Below are 22,055 nucleotides of genomic sequence, written 5' to 3'. Positions count from 1 at the left end.
TAATACCAGGGAGGGAGGAGAGTAGGTGAGCGGGGAGGGAGGAGAGTAGGTGAGTGGGGAGGGAGGTGGCAGCATGGTGTGAAGGGGTGAAGGGCCGCACTAGGCTGCTGGAATATTTCTACCTTAACTTCCACCATCTCAGATTATTTTCCTTTCGTGTGTGATGAAGAGCAAGATGAGACAGGCCTTAGGATTTGCCACTGAAGCCAGAGAGAGCCCTGACACCCAAGCGCTTTTGACCTGTGCAGAGAAAGAGGAGGAAAACCCGGAGGCGAGGAACGAGGACAAGGTCTCTCTGGCTGGAAAACTCTGGTCCCGCAACAGTATCTCGAGAAACAGCAGGATACTGCGGACGTGTGAAAGCTGCCTGCCGAGTGTTCTCTGCAGGCGACTCAGACAGCTGTCCTGTCTCGCTGACGGAACAGTGGCCAAACCTAACACATGACATGTAACGGGCCCATCCTGTTTACTGGCATGGAGTGGACAGGGGCAGTGAGCCTCCATGAGGGCCGGGGCTTGGGAATTCCGGAAGTCCTTCCCTGCTTGCCCAGTTGGTCACTTTATTTTTATTTTTTTTAAATCGATTGATTAATTGATTGATTGATTGAGATGGAGTCTTGCTCTGTTGCCCAGGCTGGAGTGCAGTAGCACAATCTCAGCTCACTGCAACCTCTGCCTCCCAGGTTCAAGTGATTCTCCCACCTTAGCCTCCCAAGTTGCTGGGATTACAGGCACATGCCACCATACCTAGCTAATTTTTTGTATTTTTAGTAGAGACGAATGGGGTTTCACCACGTTGGCCAGGCTGGTCTCGAACTCCTGACCTCAGGTGATCCGCCCACCTTGGCCTCCCAAAGTGCTGGGATTACAGGCGTGAGCCATGGTGCCTGGCCCAGCTGGTCACTTTAAAAACCTGCTGTTTATGTTGAAAGCTAAGGGAACCTCGGATGCCACAGGATCCTCCAGTTTCCCAATTACACAAATGTTTTGAAGTGTTTTTGATCACTTAAAGACTTGATAAATATAACAATGTAGATGAAATAGTCAAATGCCCACTTGATGCTTTTGAAGAATTTACTTACTGGTATATAAGTTCACATGCTGCATCATTTTTCAATAATGTGATTTTCATCCAGGTGCAGTGGCTCACTCCTGTAATCCCAGCACTTTGGGTGGCCAAGGCAGGTGGATTGCTTGAGCTCAGGAGCACAAGACCAGCCTGGACAACAGGGTGAAACCCCGTCTCTACCAAAAATACAAAAAAAAGTTGGTCGGGTGTGGTGGTGCGCACCTGTAGTCCCAGCTACTTAGGAGGCTGTGGCAGGAGGATCTCTTGATCCTGGAGGCAGAGGTTGCAGTGAGCCAAGATGGCGCCACTGCATTCCAACTGAGTTACAGAGTGAGACCCTATCTCAAAAACATAAATTATGTGATTTTCACTCCTATTTCTTCAAAACCTGTATTCCCACTTTCACATGCATCTTTAACATCCGCGTCATTCCCACCACCTAACACAGGGCTCCAGAGCCTGTCAGCACACCCGGCTACGTGATCCCGCCTTTGGGAATCGGCTTGTGATGCTGCCTCTAAAAACTCCTCTCAAGCCACAAGGACCCATTTGCTATCTGTGGTCATTGCAGTGTAACTACTTATTCTATTCCTTGTTTTTTTGTTTTGTTTTGTTTTTTTAGTTGATAATGCTAGAAAGCTGATCTTTAAAAGTGTTGTTTTGGGGGTCAGGTGCAGTGGCTCACGCCTGTAATCCCAGCACTTTGGGAGGCCGAGGCGGGCAGATCACAAGGTCAGGAGTTTGAGATCAGCCTGACCAACGTGGTGAAACCCCATCTCTACTAAAAATACAAAAATTAGCTGAGTGTGGTGGTGGGCACCTGTAATCCCAGCTACTCAGGAGGCTGAGGCAGGAGAATTGCTTGAACCTGGGAGGCAGAGGTTGCAGCGAGCCAAGATCGTGCCATTGCACTCCAGCCTAAGCAACAAGAGCAAAACTCCATCTCAAAAAATAAAAAAATAAAAAAGTGTTGATTAGGCCAGGCACAGTGGCTCACGCCTATAATCCCAGCACTTTGGGAGGCCTAGGCAGATTGCCTGAGCTCAGGAGTTTTTGAGACCAGCCTGGGCAACATGGTGAAACCCCGTCTCTACTGAAAATACAAAAAATCAGCCAGGTGTAGTGGTGGGCACCTGTAATCCCAGCTACTCAGGAGGCTGAGACATGAGAATTGCTTGAACCCAGGAGGCAGAGGTTGCGGTGAGCCAGGATCGTGCCACGGCACTCCAGCCTGGGCAATAAAGTGAAACTCTGTCTCAAGAAAATAAATAAATAAAAATAAAAAACGAAAGTGTTGTTTACAGTAATATCAAACCTTTACAATTATGTCATGCCACCAGCCAAAGTTAATGTGTCTCCTTTTATTGATTTAAATAGATGACCTCTACAAGTAGCCAGTTGTCTAATTGAGGCTATTTGTCTTCATCAAAAGTTTTTGGTTCCAAATAGTTGAGAAAGTACCTCAAGGAAAGCTTGTAAGGACTTGAATATAAAGTCACTCCCTCTTTTCTAATATTTCTTTTTTTTTTTTTTTTTGGAAAAAAATCTCATCTATTACCTGGGCTCTTCACTACCTTAGACTCCTCCCACAGAGAGTGGGAGTGAGGCTGTGAGTAACCTCCTCCGTGGCCAGGATGGAGGAAGTAATGAGGAGTGCATTTGGACCGGCAAAAACAAAAACTGCTCCTCCGAATGTTCTCCAAATGGCTTAACAACGTGATCCAACTGAGTCCATGAAATAGCAGATGATGGTGTATATGACGCAGACGAAAGCATTTTTTTATATAGGTGCTCAGACCAAAGACCCAAGTTCCCATGAAGGCCATAGTGGAAGTTATTTTCATTTCTTTCTAGCAACTGTTAGGAAATGATATTCCGAAAGGGGGCCAAAATCTTAACAGAGCTCTGTGTGTCTTGGAATTTTGGAGAGATGTAGAAGCCTTTGGAGTCTCTTTAGCAATCCTTCAGAGCAGTGGTTCTCAAAGTGTGGGCCCTAGACCAGGATTACCTGGGAAATTGTGAGAAATGCAAATTTGAGGGCTCCACCCAGATCTCCCGAATCTGACACTGAGGGTGTGGTCCAGCGATCTGCATTTTATGTATTTGTTTATTTATTTTTGAGACGAAGTCTCACTTTGTTGCCGAGGTTGAAGGGCAGTGGCATGATCTCAGCTCACTGCAACCTCCACCTCCTGGGTTCAAGCGATTCTCCTGCCTCAGCCTCCCGAGTAGCTGGGATTACAGACACACGCCACCTTGACCGGCCAATTTTTGTATTTTTAGTAGAGACAGGGTTTCACCATGTTGACCAGGCTGGTCTCTATCTCCTAACCTCAGGTGATCGGCCTGCCTCGGCCTCCCAGAGTGCTGGGATTACAGGCTTTAGCCACCGTGCCCGGCGCAATCTGTATTATAGCAAGCCCACAGGGTGCTTCTGATGTGCACCAAGATTAGAGGACCACGGCTTTGCAAAAGCACTTATTTGGCACCTATTGCAGTGGTTCCCAAACTTTGCCACGTGTCAGAATGACCTGGGGAGCGTTTAAACTATCCACTTCCCAGTTACATCTCATACCGATGAAATCAGAATGTCTGGAAGTGGGAAGTAAACACTCGTGGTTTTGTTTGTGCGATAGGGTCTCACTCTGTCACCTCTGCTGGAACGCAGTGCCTCCATCACAGCTTACTCCAGATCGCTGCTCAGCTGGGGAGCCTCAAAAGCAGAATAGGCCGGGTGTGGCGGCTCACGCCTGTCATCCCAGCACTTCGGGAGGATCACTCCTGGATCCCTTGAGCGCAGGACTTCAAGACCAACCTGGCAACACAGTGAAACTGGTCTCTACAAAAAAAAAAAAAAAAATAGATTCCTAATTGATTCTACTGTGCTGCAAAATTTGGGAAATACTGAATTACTGTGACCTGAAAGAGAAAGATAAGACACATAGGAAGCCGAAAGTGAGATGTGCTGTAAAAACAAAAACAAAAAGAGAGAGAGAGAGAGAGAAAATACCACGGGGACCCTTTTGAATAAAATGTGACCTTGTTTTTAGAAAATGCCTCCTGACTGAGAATTCTCCTTTCTGTCTCCCTGCCTTTACTTGCAAGAATTCGGATTGGGTACCTCTCACCACACTGTCACACTGCAAGTCACTGAGGACAATGACAGCAATCAGTCGCTACATGGAGCTGACCATTGAGCCTGTGCAGCAGGTGAGTGGCCATCAGTCACGGCCAGGTGTCGGAGAGGGTGGGAAGCAGTCATGGAAGGCTTCCTGGAGGAGGTGATGCTTTAGCTGAGGGATGGGCAGGAGAAAACAGACAAGCAGGTAAAAAAGAAGGAGCTCTCCAAGGTTGCAATGGAGGGGTGGATGTAGGAGAGTGTTAGAGAGAAAAATATTTTCCCTGTACCCTCATAACTGATGAAACACAGAGTAACAAGAGAGAAAAACAAACAAAAACAACTTTACTCGTACATGGAAATTTACAAAGAAAAATGTGGCTCAAGGAGGTGGCCAGATGATGGAGGCACCTCCATCATACCATATTAGGCTACCATATATACATACCATATTAGGCTAACTCAAGAAAAAGAGGTTTGGGGTTCTGGGGTGGGAGATAAGGTGAGGGAGGACCTGTGTGGGAAATAAGGGTTGTCTTGCTATGCAGGTGAGAGTCTGTCAGGTGACAAGATTTGTCTCTGAAAGTAGCTCTCTTCCTGGTGCAGAAATATCTTTACAAATGGAAATTTCCTTTATAAATATAAATTTCCTTTATGAAGGGAAAATGTATCCTCTATTTTCAGGCAGTTAGGGGAGGTTAATAGCTTCTGCTTCTGCTGGTTTTCGAATCCCTTTAGGTCTAAGGAATCCATATGCTAAAGAGGCATATTTCGGGGTGGTGTATGCTGGTGCCCTTCAGGAGTGAGGGGAGATGAAAGGGCTGGAGGAGGCAGGGGTCGGGTCATTTAGACATGGAGTCTTATCTTTTTTTTTTGAGTCAGAGTGTCACTCTGTTGCCAGGTTGCAGTACAGTGGCACAATCTTGGCTCACTGCAACCTCCGCCCTGCCAGGTTCAAGTGATTCTCCTACCTCAGCCTCCCAAGAAACTGGGATTACAGGCGTGCGCCACCACGTCTGGCTAATTTTTGTATTTTTAGTAGAAACGGGGTTTCACCGTGTTGGCCAGGCTGGTCTGGATCTCTTGACCTCATGATCTGCTGGCCTCAGCCTCCCAAAGTGCCGGGACTACAAGTGTCAGCCAGCGTGCCCAGCCGTGTCTATCATCTTGAGGGTGATGGGAGTCAGGAGGCTTGAGTACTGGAGACTCAGGGTCAGGTGTGCCTTTTAGAGCCATCCCGGGAAGTTGCAGGTGGCCTGGGGGGAAGGAGAGTAGCAGCCAAGCAGTGGGTCAGGGCCAGTCGGAAGCCCGAGGAAGAGGAATTGTGACCTAAACGGAGGTTGGAGCAGATGGAGAAGCAGAGATGGAGTTGAGTGAGTTGGGAAGTGGAGCGTTGCAGGGGTGAGGAGGTGCAGGTGAGGGAGGGCGGGCTCCGGATGACTCCCTGAGTTCTGGCCTACACGGGGGGTCCTCAGGAGGAGGAAGATTGGTAAAGAGGTGACGAGACGTTCCCCCCATGTCCCACTTTCCCCCCAAGACTGTCTTGTTGAGGTCACCGATGACTTCCAAGCTGCTAAATCCACCATCATTCCATTCTGAGATTCCACGCACCCGGCCACCAGCTGCTCCTGGCATCTGTGGCCCCCGCTCTTTTGTGTCTCCTGCCACCCTCACAGGCTCTTCTTTCCCCTTGGCCTCTGCTGGCTCCTCCGGGTAAACTTGACTGTAAAGAGGGAGTCCAGCGCCCTGTCCCAGGCAGGCTCCCTGCTCCTCGTGGGCCCTGCAGTCCCACAGTCCCCTCGCTCTGCACACCAGTTCTTGCTAACCCCCACCCAGTTCGTGTCTCCGTCCTTTCCCCTCCCTCAGTTCCCATCTCAGCTGCCCGGCTCCCCATTCAGCTGTCACCATATGGCGTCTCATACTTACCTCGTCCAATGCCCGGACCGGCTCCTCTCCCCATCTTCCTCATCTTAGTAAATGACGCAGTCTATGCAGTGGTTCAAGCCCAAAATGCCTCTCTTTCCCTGGCCACACTCCCATGCCCATCCATTGCTTTTGAGAGTCCTATACATGCTTTCTTATTTGAACTAGGTCTTGAGTCCAGCAGCCTCCTGGCTATCATCCTCTCCACTTCTTCTGTGGTCCTGCCCTGCCCATCTCTGACGAGCCCCAGAAAGATCATTCACAAATGTAAATTACATCTTGTTCCTCCTGTGTTTAAAACACTCCTCTGGGCCAGGGCTCTTGGTGGCCCACACCTGTAATCGTAATACCTTGGGAACCTGAGATAGGAGTATCACTTGAGGCCAGGAGTTCGAGACCAGCCTGGACCACATAGCAAGACCCCATCTCTCGCCTCCTGTTCACTCCTGTCTCCTGCACAGAGTTTCTCTCCATTCCTCTGCCCAGAATGCTCTCCCTCCCGATTCTTCCGATTCTTCACACGGCTGCCTCTTTCTTGTCTTTCCAGCTTCAACGTAAATGTCTTCTTCTCCAAAGCTCTTCCCCAACCACCCAGTCTGAAGTAGGACCCCTCTGTCCTACTACTCTATTTTATTACCTATTGAAATTCTCTACAAAGCACTTACCACGATCTTTTGCTTTGGTTTGTCTGTGTCCTGCTGAGATGTAAACTGTATCTCCTGTCTCACTGACTCCTGGTGCCTGTAGTCTTGCAGTCCTGGGCTCTCAGTAAAGGTGTGTTTTGAATACATGGTCCGGTGGTGAGGGCCCCTGCCAGGCTGCCCAGACACACTGGTGCTCGGAGAGAGTCTGGGCCTGAGAGAGAGGTTTTGCTTTTTGCTGTTGTTGTTCCTTGTATCCTGGGTGCACAGAACCTTGTGTGTGACCTAAGCGAAGTTCAGAGAGATTCAGAGCATGCCTTTGTAGCTAAGAGCCCGCTTCAGCCATTAAACTGTCCTTCCAAAGGGAGGGAGGAGGTAGGGTGTGCGGGGAACCCTTGGGGAGACACGGGAGTTCCTGCAGCATCTGGCCAAAGCTTTGCTGGAAAGTTCTACATCATGGGACTTCCAAAGGAGAAGAGTGTAAAAGTTGTATTCACTTTAACCCGTCCAGTAGCTCAGTCTTGAGGGGATTCTTGTTGGGGAACAGATTGCATGAAAGAAGAGTGTGTTCCACCTTCATTCTCTCCCACTGAAGCCCACAAGCGCGTCCTTGGGCTTCCGCCCAGCTGCTTCCTTCTGTGTCCGTCAGAGGGCAAGAGGGAGCCCCGAGCCCCACTGTCCAGCCGGGCTGGCAGGTGCCTCCCTCAGCGCTACGGGGCACCCCTCCCATCACAGCCTAGCTACTGAGGGTCAAGGACCTGCCAGGCTCTGAGTAAACAATAGCAGCCAACACTTACATGGTAGTTACGGGCTAGAGTACTGGTCTAAGTGCTTTACACAGATTAACTTCCCCCACAGCCGAGCCCTGAGGACTGTACCCATTTTACAGATAAGGAAACTGGGGGTTGGAGCGGTTAAGTGACCCGCTCGAGGTCACACAGCTTGTCGGTGATAGAACCGGATTCAGACCTGTGTCTACCTGAGTTTGTGCCATTGACCTCTATGCTGTACAGCCTTTTACTTGGCGTAATGGCTGACACCAAGTAAACACTTGATAAACGGCGATCTATTATTAATAAAATAATACTATTTACCATGTAAGTGTTAATAAAAATGAACCTAACAACCGGATGAGGAAGTGTCCTCGTGTGTTTTGCATTGCCATAAAGGAACACCCGAGGCTGGGTAGTTCAGAAAGAAAAGAGGTTTGTGTGGCTCATGGTTCTGCATGTTTGCATGGTGCCAGCATCTGCATCGGTGAGGCCTCGGGCTGCCTCCACTCATGGGGAAGGCAAAAGGGAGCAGGCGCCACACGGTAGGAGAGAGAGGAAGGGGTGCCAGGCTCTTCCTAACAAGCAGTTCTTACAGAACAGAGTGAGAACTCACCCACCAGAAGAGTTCTTCCCCCAGGATCCAGACGCCTCCCACCAGGCCCCACCTCCAACACTGGGGTCACATTTCAACGTGACAAACCACATCCAAACCATAGCAGAGAGATACTATTATTATTTCTATTTTCTTTTTCTTTTTTTTCTTTTTTCTTTTTTCTTTTTTTTTTTTTTGAGGCAGAGTCTTGTTCTGTCACCCAGGCTGGAGTGCAGTGGCATGATCTCAGCTCACTGTGACCCACACCTCCCGTGTTCAAGAGATTCTTGATTCTCATGCCTCAGCCTCCCAAATAACTGAGACTACAGGCACGCGCCACCACGCCTGGCTGTTTTGTGTGTGTGTATTTTTAGTGGAGAAGGGGTTTTGCCATGTTGTCCAGGCTGTTCTCGAACTCCTGACCTCAAGTGATCTGCCTGCCTTGGCCTCCCAAAGTGCTGGGATTACAGGTGTGAGCCACTGCGCCTGGCCTATATCTATTATTTTGTTAACAATTAATAATGCTATTTTAAATTGAGGCACAGAGAGGTTAAGTAACTTACCCAAGATCCCACAGTTAGAAAAATCACAGAAATAGGATTCAAACTAAGCCTGCCCAATTCAGGGACCTGGGCTTTTATAAAGAGAATATGCTCTCTGTGCTGCCATTTTGTACCTGCTCAGTTTGCAGCTTTAAACATTGTTTTAATGTGAATGTCCAACTGGACAAGATTCTGGGGAAACAGGCACCCTGCTGGCTCTGTCCACTGACACATACCCATCTGGAAATGGGTAAGGAGAGCTGCAGAGGTGCTCCTTTGTTTTCCCAGCAACCCCCCTGAGCACTGGTCCTAAGGAGCGACTTTCCAGGAGACGCAGGGGGAGCAGCATCGTGGTTCAGGCTGAGCCTCCAGGGGGCAGAGGGGCCCCGTGGGGCCATATGGATCGGCTCCTGCATCCTCGGCTTGGAACATGTGCAAACTCTGTTTTATCTTTTGATGCAGGTGTGGTCAGGCCCTGGGCATTTATAAAATTTGTCATTGTTGTTCCTGGGAGGCATCTGCTTCCCCACTCCCATCCAGAGCCTTCTGTTTCAGCATCCTTCCCAGCTGGGCAGCAGGGTGGGCCCTCACATGTGTTCCTGCTTCCAGAATGCTGCCTTTGTTTCTCTTGTGGATTTTCTCTGCCCGTCCTCCAGACTCTCACAGGAACCTGTGCACTTAACCCATCAAGGGCTGAAGCCCTGCTTGATTTGGGTCGAGCACTCATAGCCATTCTCCTCGTGTGTCCCAGACATTTACAGCTGAGCCCCATGACACCCCTCCCTGGGGCGAGGCAGGGATTATCATCCCCTTTTATAGATTAGGAAACTGAGACTCAGAGAGGACAACTTTCTTTTTTTTTTTTTTTTTTTTTTTGAGACGGAGTCTCGCTCTGTCACCCAGGCTGGAGTGCAGTGGCCGGATCTCAGCTCACTGCAAGCTCCGCCTCCTGGGTTCCCGCCATTCTCCTGCCTCAGCCTCCCGAGTAGCTGGGACTACAGGCGCCTGCCATCTCGCCCGGCTAGTTTTTTTTTTTGTATTTTTTAGTAGAGACGGGGTTTCACCGTGTTAGCCAGGATGGTCTCGATCTCCTGACCTCGTGATCCGCCCGTCTCGGCCTCCCAAAGTGCTGGGATTACAGGCTTGAGCCACCGCGCCCGGCCAGACAACTTTCTTTCTTAGGTGATGTGGTTTGGCTGTGTCCCCACGCACATCTCATCTTGAATTCCCATGTGTTGCAGGAGGGACCCGGGGGAGGTAATTGAATTATGGGGGGCAGATCTTTCCCGTGCTGTTCTCGTGACAGTGAATTAGTCTCAGGAGATCTGATGGTTTTATAAAAGAGGAGCTCCCCTACACAAGCTCTCTCTTTGCCTGCTGCCATCCATGTAAGATATGACATGCTCCCCCTTGCCTTCCGCCATGATTGTGAGGCCTTCCCAGCCATGTGGAACTGTAAGTCTCATTAAACCTCTTTTTCTTCCCAGTCTCAGGTATGTCTTTATCAGCAGCATGAAAACGAACTAATACATTAGATCACATGGTTAATTAGTGGAAGATGCTGGTCGAGAAAGCAGGTTGTTTGCCCTGTCACGTGTCAGTGGAATGACATGAATCCTGTAGGACTTCAAAAGTTCAGCTGGTGGAGCTTTGTAGGTCTCTGGGGGAGCCCCCATGAGCCCATGGGGGAAGCTTTGTTCTGAGATAGATAGATAGATGATAGATAGATAGATGATAGATAGATAGATAGATGATAGATAGATAGATGATAGATAGATAGATGATAGATAGATACATAGATAGATGATAGATAGATGATAGATAGATAGATGATAGATGATAGATGATAGATGATAGATAGATGATAGATAGATAGATGATTGATAGATAGATGATAGATAGATGATAGATAGATGATAGATAGATAGATGATTGATAGATGATAGATAGATAGATAGATAGATGATAGATAGATAGATGATGATAGATGATAGATAGATGATAGATAGATACATAGATAGATGATAGATAGATGATAGATGATAGATAAATGATAGATGATAGATGATAGATGATAGATGATAGATGATAGATAGATAGATGATAGATAGATGATAGATGATAGATAGATGATAGATACATGATAGATGATAGATACATACATACATACATACATACATACACAGATAGATACATAGATAGATACATAGATACATAGAAAATCTCACAAGTTTCTTTCTACCTTAAACCTTTCTAATTCATCCCAACTCACTTTCATCCCCTGCTGGTGGGCATGGGGAAAGCCTCTATGGGGTGCATTTTTAGCAGTAGCTATACAGATTTCAAACGTACATACTCTCTTTAACCCAGCAATTCCACCTCTAGGAATGTATCCTTTACTCTGAAATCTTGGATGTACAGTGTAATTTACTGCAGTCAGTACTGATTGCAAAAGCAAGAGCCTGGAAACACATGAAACACCTGTTAGTAGGGATGGGTTAAATAGACTGGGAACACCTAAAATGCTTCCAAAAAGCTCCCAAATCTTCTGATACAGAACTCTCTCTAAGGCATAGTGTTAGGTGAAAAAAAGCAGGGTGCTTCAGAGAGTAGAATGTGTGCTACCATTTTGGAAATCGGGGGAAATATGGGTCTGCATTCGATTGTGTATGTCTAGCGTATCTGGAGGGATACACAAGACACTGGGCACTGGCTGTCCCTGGGGAGAACTGGGTGGCCGGGGCAGGCGAGCACAGGGAGATGCTGCGCTGCACACTCTTTTGTACATTTTGAACACTGAAGTATGTGAATGCTTTGACAATTCAGCCATCAAAACTAAACTACGTGTCCTTGCCTGCCCTTTCTCATACACCTTGCAGGCAGGCTGCAGTGCCACCAGGCTGCCAGGTGACGGACAGACGAGCGCTGGAGATGCGTTGCTGCAGGAGCCCCCATCGTACCCTCCCGTTCAGGTCATCCGGGCCCGAGTGTCTTGCAGCAGCTCCTCCGAGGTCTCCTCTGTCAACTCCGACCTGGAGGTACATGGCTGTTGCCTGCTGGGTGGGTGCGTGGGTGCCATTGTTCACTGACACTCGCTGGGTGCTCCTTGGGGCTTGCACAGCTGTTCTCATCTTATCCACGTTAACCTCACACCTGCTGAATAATGAATGAGGCCGGGCACAGTGGCTCACGCCTGTAATTCCAGCACTTGGGGAGGCTGAGGCAGGTGGATCATCTGAGGTCAGGAGTTCGAGACCAGCCTGGGCAACATGGCAAAACCCAATCTTTACTAAAAATACAAAAATTAGCCAGGCGTAGTGGCAGGCACCTGTAATCCCAGCTACCCAGGAGGCTAAGGCAGGAGAATCTCTTGAACCTGGGAGTCAGAGGTTGTAGTGAGCCGAGATCGTACCATTGCACTTCAGTCTGGGCAATAGAATGAGACTCTGTCTCAAAAAAAAAGAAAAAAAAAAGAATGAACTTCCACAGGGCTCCTACAGTCTGTGTCAGTACTGACAAGAGGTTTCCACGGTCACATTAGTAGCAGGGACACTGCATATTAAGAGTCCGGTCTAGGCCGGGCGCGGTGGCTCAAGCCTGTAATCCCAGCACTTTGGGAGGCCGAGACGGGCAGATCACGAGGTCAGGAGATCGAGACCATCCTGGCTAACACGGTGAAACCCCGTCTCTACTAAAAATACAAAATCTAGCCGGGCGAGGTGGCAGGCGCCTGTAGTCCCAGCTACTCGGGAGGCTGAGGCAGGAGAATGGTATGAACCCGGGAGGCGGAGCTTGCAGTGAGCTGAGATCCGGCCACTGCACTCCAGTCCCGGCGACAGAGCGAGACTCCGCCTCAAAAAAAAAAAAAAAAAAAAGAGTCCTGTCTTCACAGATCACTTGCATGATAAATGAATGAGTAATAAATTTTTAAAAGTCTCGGTGGGCTGGGCGAAATGGCTCACACCTGTAATCCCAACACTTTGGGAGGCTGAGGCAGGTGGATCATGAGGTCAAGAGATCGAGACCATCCTGGCTAACACAGTGAAACCCCATCTCTACTAAAAATGCAAAAAATGAGCCTGGCATGGTGGTGGATGCCTGTAGTCCCAGCTACTTGGGAGGCTGAGGCAGGAGAATGGCGTGAACCCGGGAGGCGGAGCCGAGATCGTGCCACTGCACTCCAGCCTGGGCAACAGAGCAAGACTCTGTCTCAAAAAAAAAAGTCTTGGTGTTGGCTGGGTGTGATGGCTCACACCTGTAATCCCGACACTTTGAGAGGCTGAAGCAGGCAGATCACCTGAGGTCAGGAGTTGGAGAACAGCTTGGCCAACATGGCGAAACTCTGTCTCTACTAAAAATACAAAAATTCGCCAGGTGTGGTGGCTCACACCTGTAATCCCAGCTACTCAGGAGGCTGAGGCAGGAGAATCACTTGAACCCGGGAGGCGGAAATTGCAGTAAGCCAAGATCACACCACTGCACTCCAGCTTAGCCAACAGAGTGAGACTCCGTCTAAAAAAAAAAAAATCTCAATGCTTCTCAAACTAATTTGCCCATGGGAGCTTTTCTCCCCGCTAAGGAGCACCAGCCACATCCTGCTGTGTAGCGGTGCCATACACAAGTGGGCCCTGTGGTGGGCACCGTGGCTGATACTGTATAAACTTTACCTCATTTTGAGTTTTTATGTCTGTGAATAAAACACACGTCACAGCTTGGATCACACACACAGGCATAACTCTCAAGTCTGAGCTGTTCTCTCTCGGGCCACAGCTGTGATTCCCATCCCCGTTCAGTGACGAGGCTTCCGTTTGTCGGTGGAAAATGAGAACCACAAGGACGACGTAGTGGCCGCCTGTGTGTCTGTAGACAGTTGCCAGCTGTCTTTTGGTGGGGGGAGAGGACTATCTTCCGTTTTGAGTTTGTGTCCTCCCAGCTGTTTTGGTGTTAAATGCTGTTTTAGGAAAGAATGGTAATAGGAAGCAGTAGTTGGTGTTGAGTTTTTGGTTTGGGGTTTAATTGGCCTTATTTGGCAAAGTAATCAGTTAGCCATTGTACGTCCCCTAGATTGGTTGAACTTAAACTGGCCCTTGAAATCTGAAACTCAGATCCACTGACTGGGATAAAGTCTGGACTCCTCAGGGTGGCAGTCCAGGCCTTTCGTAGCCTGCCCGGCCTCACACGCCCTCCGTCACCGGGAGCACTGCCTGGCCACGGACTCTTTTCTGGCCCTGTTGCCACAGGTCAGAATCTGACCCAGAGACTAACGGCTCCTTCCTCTTGAGTTCCCTGAGCATATATCTTTTTTTTTTTTTTTTTTGAGACAGAGTTCTCGCTCTGTCACCCAGGCTGGAGTGCAGTGGCGTGGTCTCAGCTCACTGCAACCTCTGCCTCCTGGGTTCAAGAGATTCTCATGCCTCAGCCTCCCCAGTAGCTGGGATTACAGGTGCCTGCCACCCTGCCCAGCTAATTTTTGTATTTTTAGTAGAGATGGCGTTTCACCATGTTGGCCAGGCTGGTCTTGAACTCCTGACCTCAGCTGATCCACCCATCTTGGCCTCCCAAAGTGCTGGGATTACAGGCGTGAGCCACTGCGCCCGGCCTAGAGCACACACCTTTCTGACACCACTTCCACTGCTGGCCGTGTACCCCGGGAGCCACGGTGGCCTGGGCTACCTTTGCATCTCTCTGTCCCTGCATCCTGCAGCACAGCCGGCCCCTGAGGGCTGGGTTTGAGTTAGGGACTCTGCATCCTTTAGGTTCATGTCATTCTGTGTTGTGTGGTTCTCGGATCCGGTCTCAGAATTTGTAGGACACCCAAAACACGTGGCTGGCAGCCTGGAGCCAGCAGTCTTGGCAGAGATCTAAGCCTAAAGGGGACCGGAGTGAGCATGATGGCAGAGTGCGTTCAGTGAGCAGGCACAGTGAAGTTGGTGACTCAGGGATGGCGACAGGGAGGGAGAAGGAATATTTGTTCTGTGGAAACAAGGTCCACTCTTGCCACCCACCCTCAGTTGAGGTAAGGACTGCACGGTGAACTTGAAAATTTCAGAAATTTGTCCTTGTAGCTGATTTGGGCTGTTTTCTTGTTTTGCGGTCTTTGTTCTTTCTCTATTCTTATTTCTCTCTTTTCTAGAAATCTATTGTTAAAAATAGGTAAATTCCAGCCGGGCACGGTGGCTCACGCCTGTAATCCCAGCACTTTTTGTGAGGCCAAGTCAGGTGGATCACCTGAGGTCAGAAGTTCGAGACCAGCCTGGCGAACGTGGCGAAGCTCTATCTCTACTAAAAATACAAAAATTAGCCGGGCGTGGCTGGGCCGGGTGGCTCATGCCTGTAATCCCAGCACTTTGGGAGGCCAAGGTGGGCGGATCACCTGAGGTCAGGAGTTCAGGATGAGTCTGACCAACATGGAGAAACCCCACCTTTACCAAAAATACAAAATTAGCCAGGCGTGGTGGCGCATGCCTGTAATCCCAGCTACTCGGGAGGCTGAGGCAGGAGAATCGCTTGAACCCAGGAGGTGGAGGTTTTGGTGAGCCGAGATCGTGCCATTGCACTCCAGCCTGGGCAACGATCGAAATTCCGTCTCAAAAAAAAAAAAAAAAAAATTAGCTGGGCGTGGTGGCAGGCACCTGTAATCCTAGCTACTGAGGAGGCTGAGGCAGGAGAATCGCTTGAACCTGGGGGGTGGAGGTTGTAGTGAGCTGAGACCACACCACTGCACTCCAGCCTGGGCGAAAGAGTGAAACTCCGCCTCAAAAAAAAAAAAAAAAAGTAAATTCCAAGAAGACAGGGTCACATACTTAAATTAAGCAAGTGGAAATGAATGCTTTTGCCATGTAAAAGGAATATATTTTTAGAAGTTCAGCAGCTGCAGCCTCCCTCCCCGTAACCACCACCCACTTTCCACCACAGTCTTCCTCCTTCATGCCCTAAAACATACAGATAATACAAATGACAAAGCTGCTGAGGTCCTGTAAAGAGATTGCTTAATACCAAACTAAACTTAGATAATAGCAGGTCAAACAGGATTGTAAAGTTTCCAATATAGACTGAATATAGACTTCTAATAAATGAGCAAGAAATCTTTTTTCAGGTTTGTGATCCTCTGGGCCTTCTGGTAATCTATATTTTCTGTTCTTCTTTTTTTTTCTTTTTGAGACGGAGTCTTGCTCTGTCTCCAGGCTGTAGTGCAGTGGCACTATCTCGGCTCACTGCAAGCTCCGCCTCCCGGGTTCAAGCAATTCCCCTGCCTCAACCTCCTGAGTATCTGGGACTATAGGCATGCACCACCATGCCTGGCTAATTTTTTTTTATATTTTAGTAGAGATGGGGTTTCACCATGTTGGCCAAGATGGTCACGATCTCCTGACCTCGTGACCCGCCTACCTCAGCCTCCCAAAGTGCTGGGATTACAGGCGTGAGCCACCGCGCCCGGCCTATTTTCTGTTCTTAAAAGTAATAAATGTTTCTGGGCTGGGCATGGTGGCTCACGCCTGTAATCCCAGCACTTTGGGAGGCCGAGACAGGCTGAGATGGGCAGATTGCCTGAGCTCGGGAGTTCAAGATCAGCCTGGACAACATGGTGAAACCCCGTCTCTACCAAAAATACAAACCCTGTCTCTACCAAAAATAAAAATAAAAAATTAGCTGGATGTAGTGGTACAAGCCCATAGTCCCAGCTACTTAGGAGACTGAGGTGGGAGGATTGCTTGAGCCCAGAAGGCGGAGGTTGCAGTGAGCCCAGATTGTGCCACTGCACTCCAGCCTGGGCATCAGAGTGAGACCCTGTCTGAAAACAAAACAAAACAAAAATAAATGTTTTGGTAGAAAATTTGGAAAATGGACTGGGCTTGGTGGCTCACACCTGTAATCCCAGCACTTTGGGAGGCCGAGGCGGGTGGATTACCTGAGGTCAGGAGTTCGAGACCAGCCTAGCCAACATGGTAAAACCCCGTTTTGACTAAAAATACAAAAATTAGCCAGGTGCAGTGGCATATGCCGGTAATCCCAGCTACTGGGGAGGCTGAGACAGGAGAATCGCTTGAACTCGGGAAGCGGAGGTTGCAGTGAGCCGAGATTGTGCCATTGTACTCCAGCCTGGACAACAAGAGCAAAACTCCGTCTCAAAAAAAAGAAAAAAAAACAAACAAAAAACAAAACAAAAATTAGCCAGGCACAGTGGCACGCACCTGTAATCCCAGCTACTCAGGAGGCTGAGGCAGGAGAATCGCCTGAACCCGGGAGGTGGAGGTTGCAGTGAGCCAAGATCAAGCCACTGCACCCCAACCTGGACAACAGAACGAGACTCTGTCTCAAAGAAAAAAAAGGAAAATTTAAAAAAATTTGGAAAATGTGAAGAAGAAAATTAAAATGAACCCCCAAGCCTACCAACCAATGACCGCCTCCCAGGCGGTGGGGCTGTTCCGGTCTGACATGCCCCCTATTTGCTTGAAGCAATATTCCTTGAAGATCCTGGTTCATTTGCGGCTGAAGGCGGGCGAGGCGGTGTCTTTGAGCAGATGGAGTGTCACACCATACTTCACCTGGCTGTTGGCTCACTCGTGCAGCACACATTTTCTGCCAGTGGGAATTGGAAGGAAACGTCCGTGAGGGACCGATAAACGGGCCCCAGCCCACCGCATAGGGTGACAGGCACTTGGTAAACCAGTCACAGTGGAGAGTATGGTCCTCTGCCTCACTCTTCCAGACCGTCCTCTGGAGGGACATAACACACAGATTGAAGTCAGGGTCTTATGTCCTCACTTCCTCTGGTTCGTGACTTCTTCTGCTCCCAAGAGAATTGCGTAAATCAAATATTTCGTGGCGTTGGGCTCAGACCACCCAGGGCGTCTGTCTCCACTCTTGGACTGCCCTGGCCTGGCTGCCAAGGTGGGCTGCCATTCCCTCAGCCGCCTCCCGTTGTCTGTCTGTCACTGACCAGCTCGGCTTCTGTGTGATCCCTTCGGTTGATGAGTGAATGGTCTCTGGCTCCCACCGTCGGGGTCTGTGGGCCTGGGAGCCACTCTCTGTCTTTAAGGTGACGTGTTTCCCTTATCTATGGTCCTTTGTGATATGGTAACTTAACTCTGGGATGGGGTGGTGGTTTGATGTCCAAGTTCTTGGGGCATGGACTGTTTTGAATACTTCTTGCAGTACGCTAGAGGAAGTGGAGAAATGAGTGGTTTCAACACTCCATGGTACCCACAGCACTCCAGTTCATAAAGTGTTTTAAATCCATTACCAGAAAAGCGGTGCTCATTGCGAATAGTGACTGTGCTAGGCACGGTGTGGGCTCTCCTTTCCAAGCACCGTTTGCCTTAACAGCCTGAGTCAGGAGACTGGGACTAGGTAAGTTTAAGTCACTTACCTGATAAAACATAATAATGGTGATAAGAAGAAGTGGCAGAACTAGGGTTTGAACCTAGTTCCGTCTGCTCTGAAGCCGCTCTTATGAACCACCACACTGCACTGCCTTGGCAGAGACTGGTACCCAGGGAGGTGTGCGGGAGCATGTTTATTATCCAGTATCCCATTTTACAGATGAGAAGATGGACCCTCTCCCCAGGTGTCTTCTCGCTCAGCTGTGCTCTGACTGTTGTCAAGGAGTGTCAGAACAGGAGACGGCTGAGACAGACAGGACCCTGGGCATGTGGGGCTCGCATGGAAGGAGAACTTGGCTGCACTGGTCAGAGTACCAGACGAATCGTGTGAGAGCCTTAGTGAGACCAGTAACCGTGTAGAGAGGTCTTTTTCCTGGGCTGTGCAGATTTCTGTAGCTCTGCATAGGAGACGGCATGCTCCACGGAGACTGTGAATCCATTCATTCATTCATTCACCAGCCCACCCATTCAGTACAAAGTCAGCCTCACTCCTGGCAAAGCCATCCGAAGGGCACAATGAACCGGTGGTGAATAAGGGTTCCTGAGCTCAGCGTCCCGTGCCTGGGGTCTACATGTAGGTGACAGAGGCCCAGAGAGAGCAGGACTTATGGGAGTGACCATAAGTCACTCCCATAAGTGACTTTCTGGGACAGTCAGAACCTATATCATAAAAGCAGGCTTGACTTCCCCCAGCATTGAAGCCGCAAAGGACATCAGATTTCACTCTTCTTTTTACCTAAATGGGTCAGGAGTATGTGTGACAGCAGGGAAGGAACCAAACACTTATGCTGTGAAAGGCCTGAAGTTTGCTGCTCCTGTAGATTTAATTTTTTTTTTTTTTTTTTTGAGAAAGAGTCACCTAGGCTGGAGTGCAATGGTATAATCTCGGCTCAGTGCAACGTCCACCTCCCAGGTCCAAGTGGTTCCCCTGCTTTAGCCTCCCGAGTAGCTGGGATTACAGGTGCGCGCCACCACAGCTGGCTACTTTTTTGTATTTTTAGTAGAGACGGGGTTTCACCATGTTGGCCAGGCTGGTCGTGAACTCCTGACCTCAGGTGATCCACCTGCCTCCGCCTCCCAAAGTGCTGGGATTCCAGGTGTGAGCCACCGTGCCCGGCCTCCTGTGCCTTTTAAAGGCTTCCTTTTCTTCCTTTTTCTTTCCCCTCTGGGATTCAAGAAAAGGTCAGTCCACCTTTGTGATAAAAGTACCTTGACAGCATCTAGTCATTTTCTCCCTTCTGTGCTTCCCAGCATTGCCAGAGACTGGGTATAAGCTTTATAGGAATTCTGCAAGGACGCTGTTTCTGTCATTGGAACAAAGTCTGCATAGTGAAGAACGCCTGTGACTGCAGCCAGTGCAGTCCTGTGTGCGTGTGCGTGTGCGTGTGCGTGTGGGGGTGTGCACGCATGCCCAGTGTGGGTGTACCTGCATGGACTATGAGAACAGTGCCAAATGCCAGATGCTCTGTCTGAAGAGGGCCAAGTCCCAGGCCCGTGTGTCCCTGTTGATTCTGCGCCTAAGGCCCTTGATAATCCAACTGCTTATTCTCTCTCTCAACTTTCTGGCACCGGCAGATCAGGGTATATTCCCCTGGATGTCTGCCCTTTTTAAAGCCAAATCATTCATTCTGGAGAAAAAGTATGCATGATATAGATGCTGCAGTGGGCCCCAAAGAGAAACAGGCTGTGCCGGGGACAGAACCTTGACCCAGGAGTCAGATGCACATAGGGGCTTTTGAGACAGAGTCTTGCAACCTCTGCAACCTCCACCTCCTGGGTTCAAGTGATTCTCCTGCCTCAGCCTCCCAAGTAGCTGGGATTACAGGCATGCACCACCACACCCGGCTAATTTTGTATTTTTAGTAGAGATGGGGTTTCTCCATGTTGGTCAGGCTGGTCTTGAACTCCCGACCTCAGGTGATTCGCCCACCTCAGCCTCCCAAAGTGCTGGGCGTGAGCCGCCACACCCAGCACTGAGTCAGTTCTTACACACAGAAAAGCTTCCATCAGGAAAACGGAAAAGTAAACCACCAGCAGAATGTGTGAATGAATCTTGTAGCGCAGCAGTGCAGGCTGCCGTCTGCCCAGATACCACTCTGGAAGACTTCTGTACTCTTAGTCTCTAGATGCTTTTCCAATCTGTCTGCCCCAAGTCCAGGTAAGAGCCTCGTTACTTCCACCTGGACTGGTGCAGGAGCTCCTGATTCCGGTGCGGGAGTGCTCTGCCCTCTTTCATTTCTGTCCTGCAGGGAATACAGCAGGATTTTCCAACACTCGACCAGCCCAATGCCTCCCTGCTTGAGGCCTCCTGGGCTCCTTGCTGCTTACAGTTTAAGCCCAGGCTCCTAAGCCTGCGCTCCAGGACACCTCCCGATCTGTGCCATCTTTGCAGGTCCTTCCCCATGCACCCGGCCAGCTCTCTCTTCTCTGGGTTTCTCTGCCTATCTGTCTTCTCCTACCTTTCACTGTCCTGTCTAAATCCCCCTTCCTCCAGGAAGCCTTTCATGATCCTGAGGAGGGCTGTCAGATGTAGCAGGTAAGAAATACAGACCATTGGCCGGGTGCGGTGGTTCACGCCTGTAATCCCAGCACTTTGGGAGGCTGAGGCGGGTGGATCACAAGGTCAGGAGTTTGAGACCAGCCTGACCAACATGGTGAAACCCCATCTCTACTAAAAATACAAGAAATTAGCCAGGCCTGGTGGTGCGTGCCTGTAGTCCCAGCTACTCAGGAGGCTGAGGCAGGAGAATCACTTGAACCTGGGAGGTGGAGGTTACAGTGAGCCGAGATCACATCATTGTACTCAAGCCTGGGTGACAGAGTGAGACTCCGTCTCAAAAAAAAAAAAAGAAAGAGAAAACTGAAGCTGGTAAATGTCTGACCAGTCTTAAAACTTTATAATCCATCCCAAGTCCAGCACCATCTCACCTCCCCAAGGCTGCGGAGACGTCACTTCTCCCCAAATGTTAAGAGTAAAGAGTTGGACAAATGGTTTCTAAGGCCCCATCCAGCTTCCACAGTCTAAAATGTAAGCCTAGAAAGTGACCGTATTTCTTCAGTAACTTAGACACATGCTAAACTCTTCAGAATTAAAGAAACATTCATACATGCCACATAGACAAAGGCTATAGGAGGCTTCCGGATTTCAGAAGCATAGAAAAGTGTGCTTTTTAGACATGAGGCAAATTAAAATGCCGTATGCAGTGGTTTGAGGCGGTGATAGAATCATGTTTCTGAAGATGATTTTAAGGGCAAGTGGAAATGCTCATTGTATGTTAAAGGAGAAAAGCCATTTGCTTTTATTATATTATACATAATACCTACATGTTTCAGAGGGCTGTTTAATCTTTGTAGAGGCCTTCTTCTAAGGATAGAATTATGGTAGATCCTTGTTTTTTGAAAAATGTTCTATAATGAACACATTTGCTCTTGAAACAGGGAAAAGACTATATAATTTTATTTATTTTTAGTCTGGGGGGTTGAGGAGAGGCTCAGTTACAAAGATTTGGGTTAATTGTACTCCTTAGGCACACTATCATTAGCGGTTTATAACGTAACTTTTAAAATATTGACTATTCCCACTAGAGGGCACTCTTCTCAAATTTTAGATTGCCTGTAACGCTGAAGATTTAAGGTTTGTAAAGAAGATTCAAGGTTTCATTTCAACAGAGTTGGGGGACTCGAGCCTATTTATTTGTTTGCTTGTTTGCTTGGCTTTTAATAAACTTTTTCACTAAGTTAACTTTTTCAACCCTCCTTTATATCATCGACATTTCTGTCTTTTGCAGAGTGTGTGGAACCATCAATTTAGTAATCTGTATCCCTTCCAATCAATCTTTTTTTTTTTCAGTTTATGTTCCCTCAGCAGGATATTATTAAAAGATGAATGCTAAGGAATTATCACTAATTTTGTTACGTATAATAATGGCATCGTGCTTAGTTTTTTTTTTTTTTTTTTTTAAGTCATTATCTATGAGATACATTTTGAAATATTTGTGGATGAAATGATTTATG

General features: G+C 48.6%; 1 protein-coding gene across 9 annotated transcripts in view; it reads left to right on the top strand.

Annotated features, from left to right (window-relative positions):
• Nucleotides 1–22,055, top strand: part of TMEM44 (transmembrane protein 44) — a 50,230-nt gene that overhangs the window by 15,512 nt on the left and 12,663 nt on the right. For 5 of the 9 annotated variants that reach the window (XM_033213093.1, XM_033213091.1, XM_033213090.1 and 2 more), the window contains exons 7-9: nt 143–289; nt 4,175–4,279; nt 11,538–11,696. In XM_033213093.1, the coding sequence (XP_033068984.1) occupies nt 143–289; nt 4,175–4,279; nt 11,538–11,696 (411 nt within the window). The remainder of the gene's footprint in view (nt 1–142; nt 290–4,174; nt 4,280–11,537; nt 11,697–22,055) is intronic. The other 4 variants (XM_033213092.1, XM_033213097.1, XM_033213098.1 and 1 more) reach the window with 3 other exon arrangements.

Source organism: Trachypithecus francoisi, unplaced genomic scaffold (assembly GCF_009764315.1).
Source record: "Trachypithecus francoisi isolate TF-2019V2 unplaced genomic scaffold, Tfra_2.0 Lachesis_group0, whole genome shotgun sequence".
Taxonomy (NCBI): domain Eukaryota; kingdom Metazoa; phylum Chordata; class Mammalia; order Primates; family Cercopithecidae; genus Trachypithecus; species Trachypithecus francoisi.
This window is presented reverse-complemented; position numbering and strand designations above follow the sequence as displayed.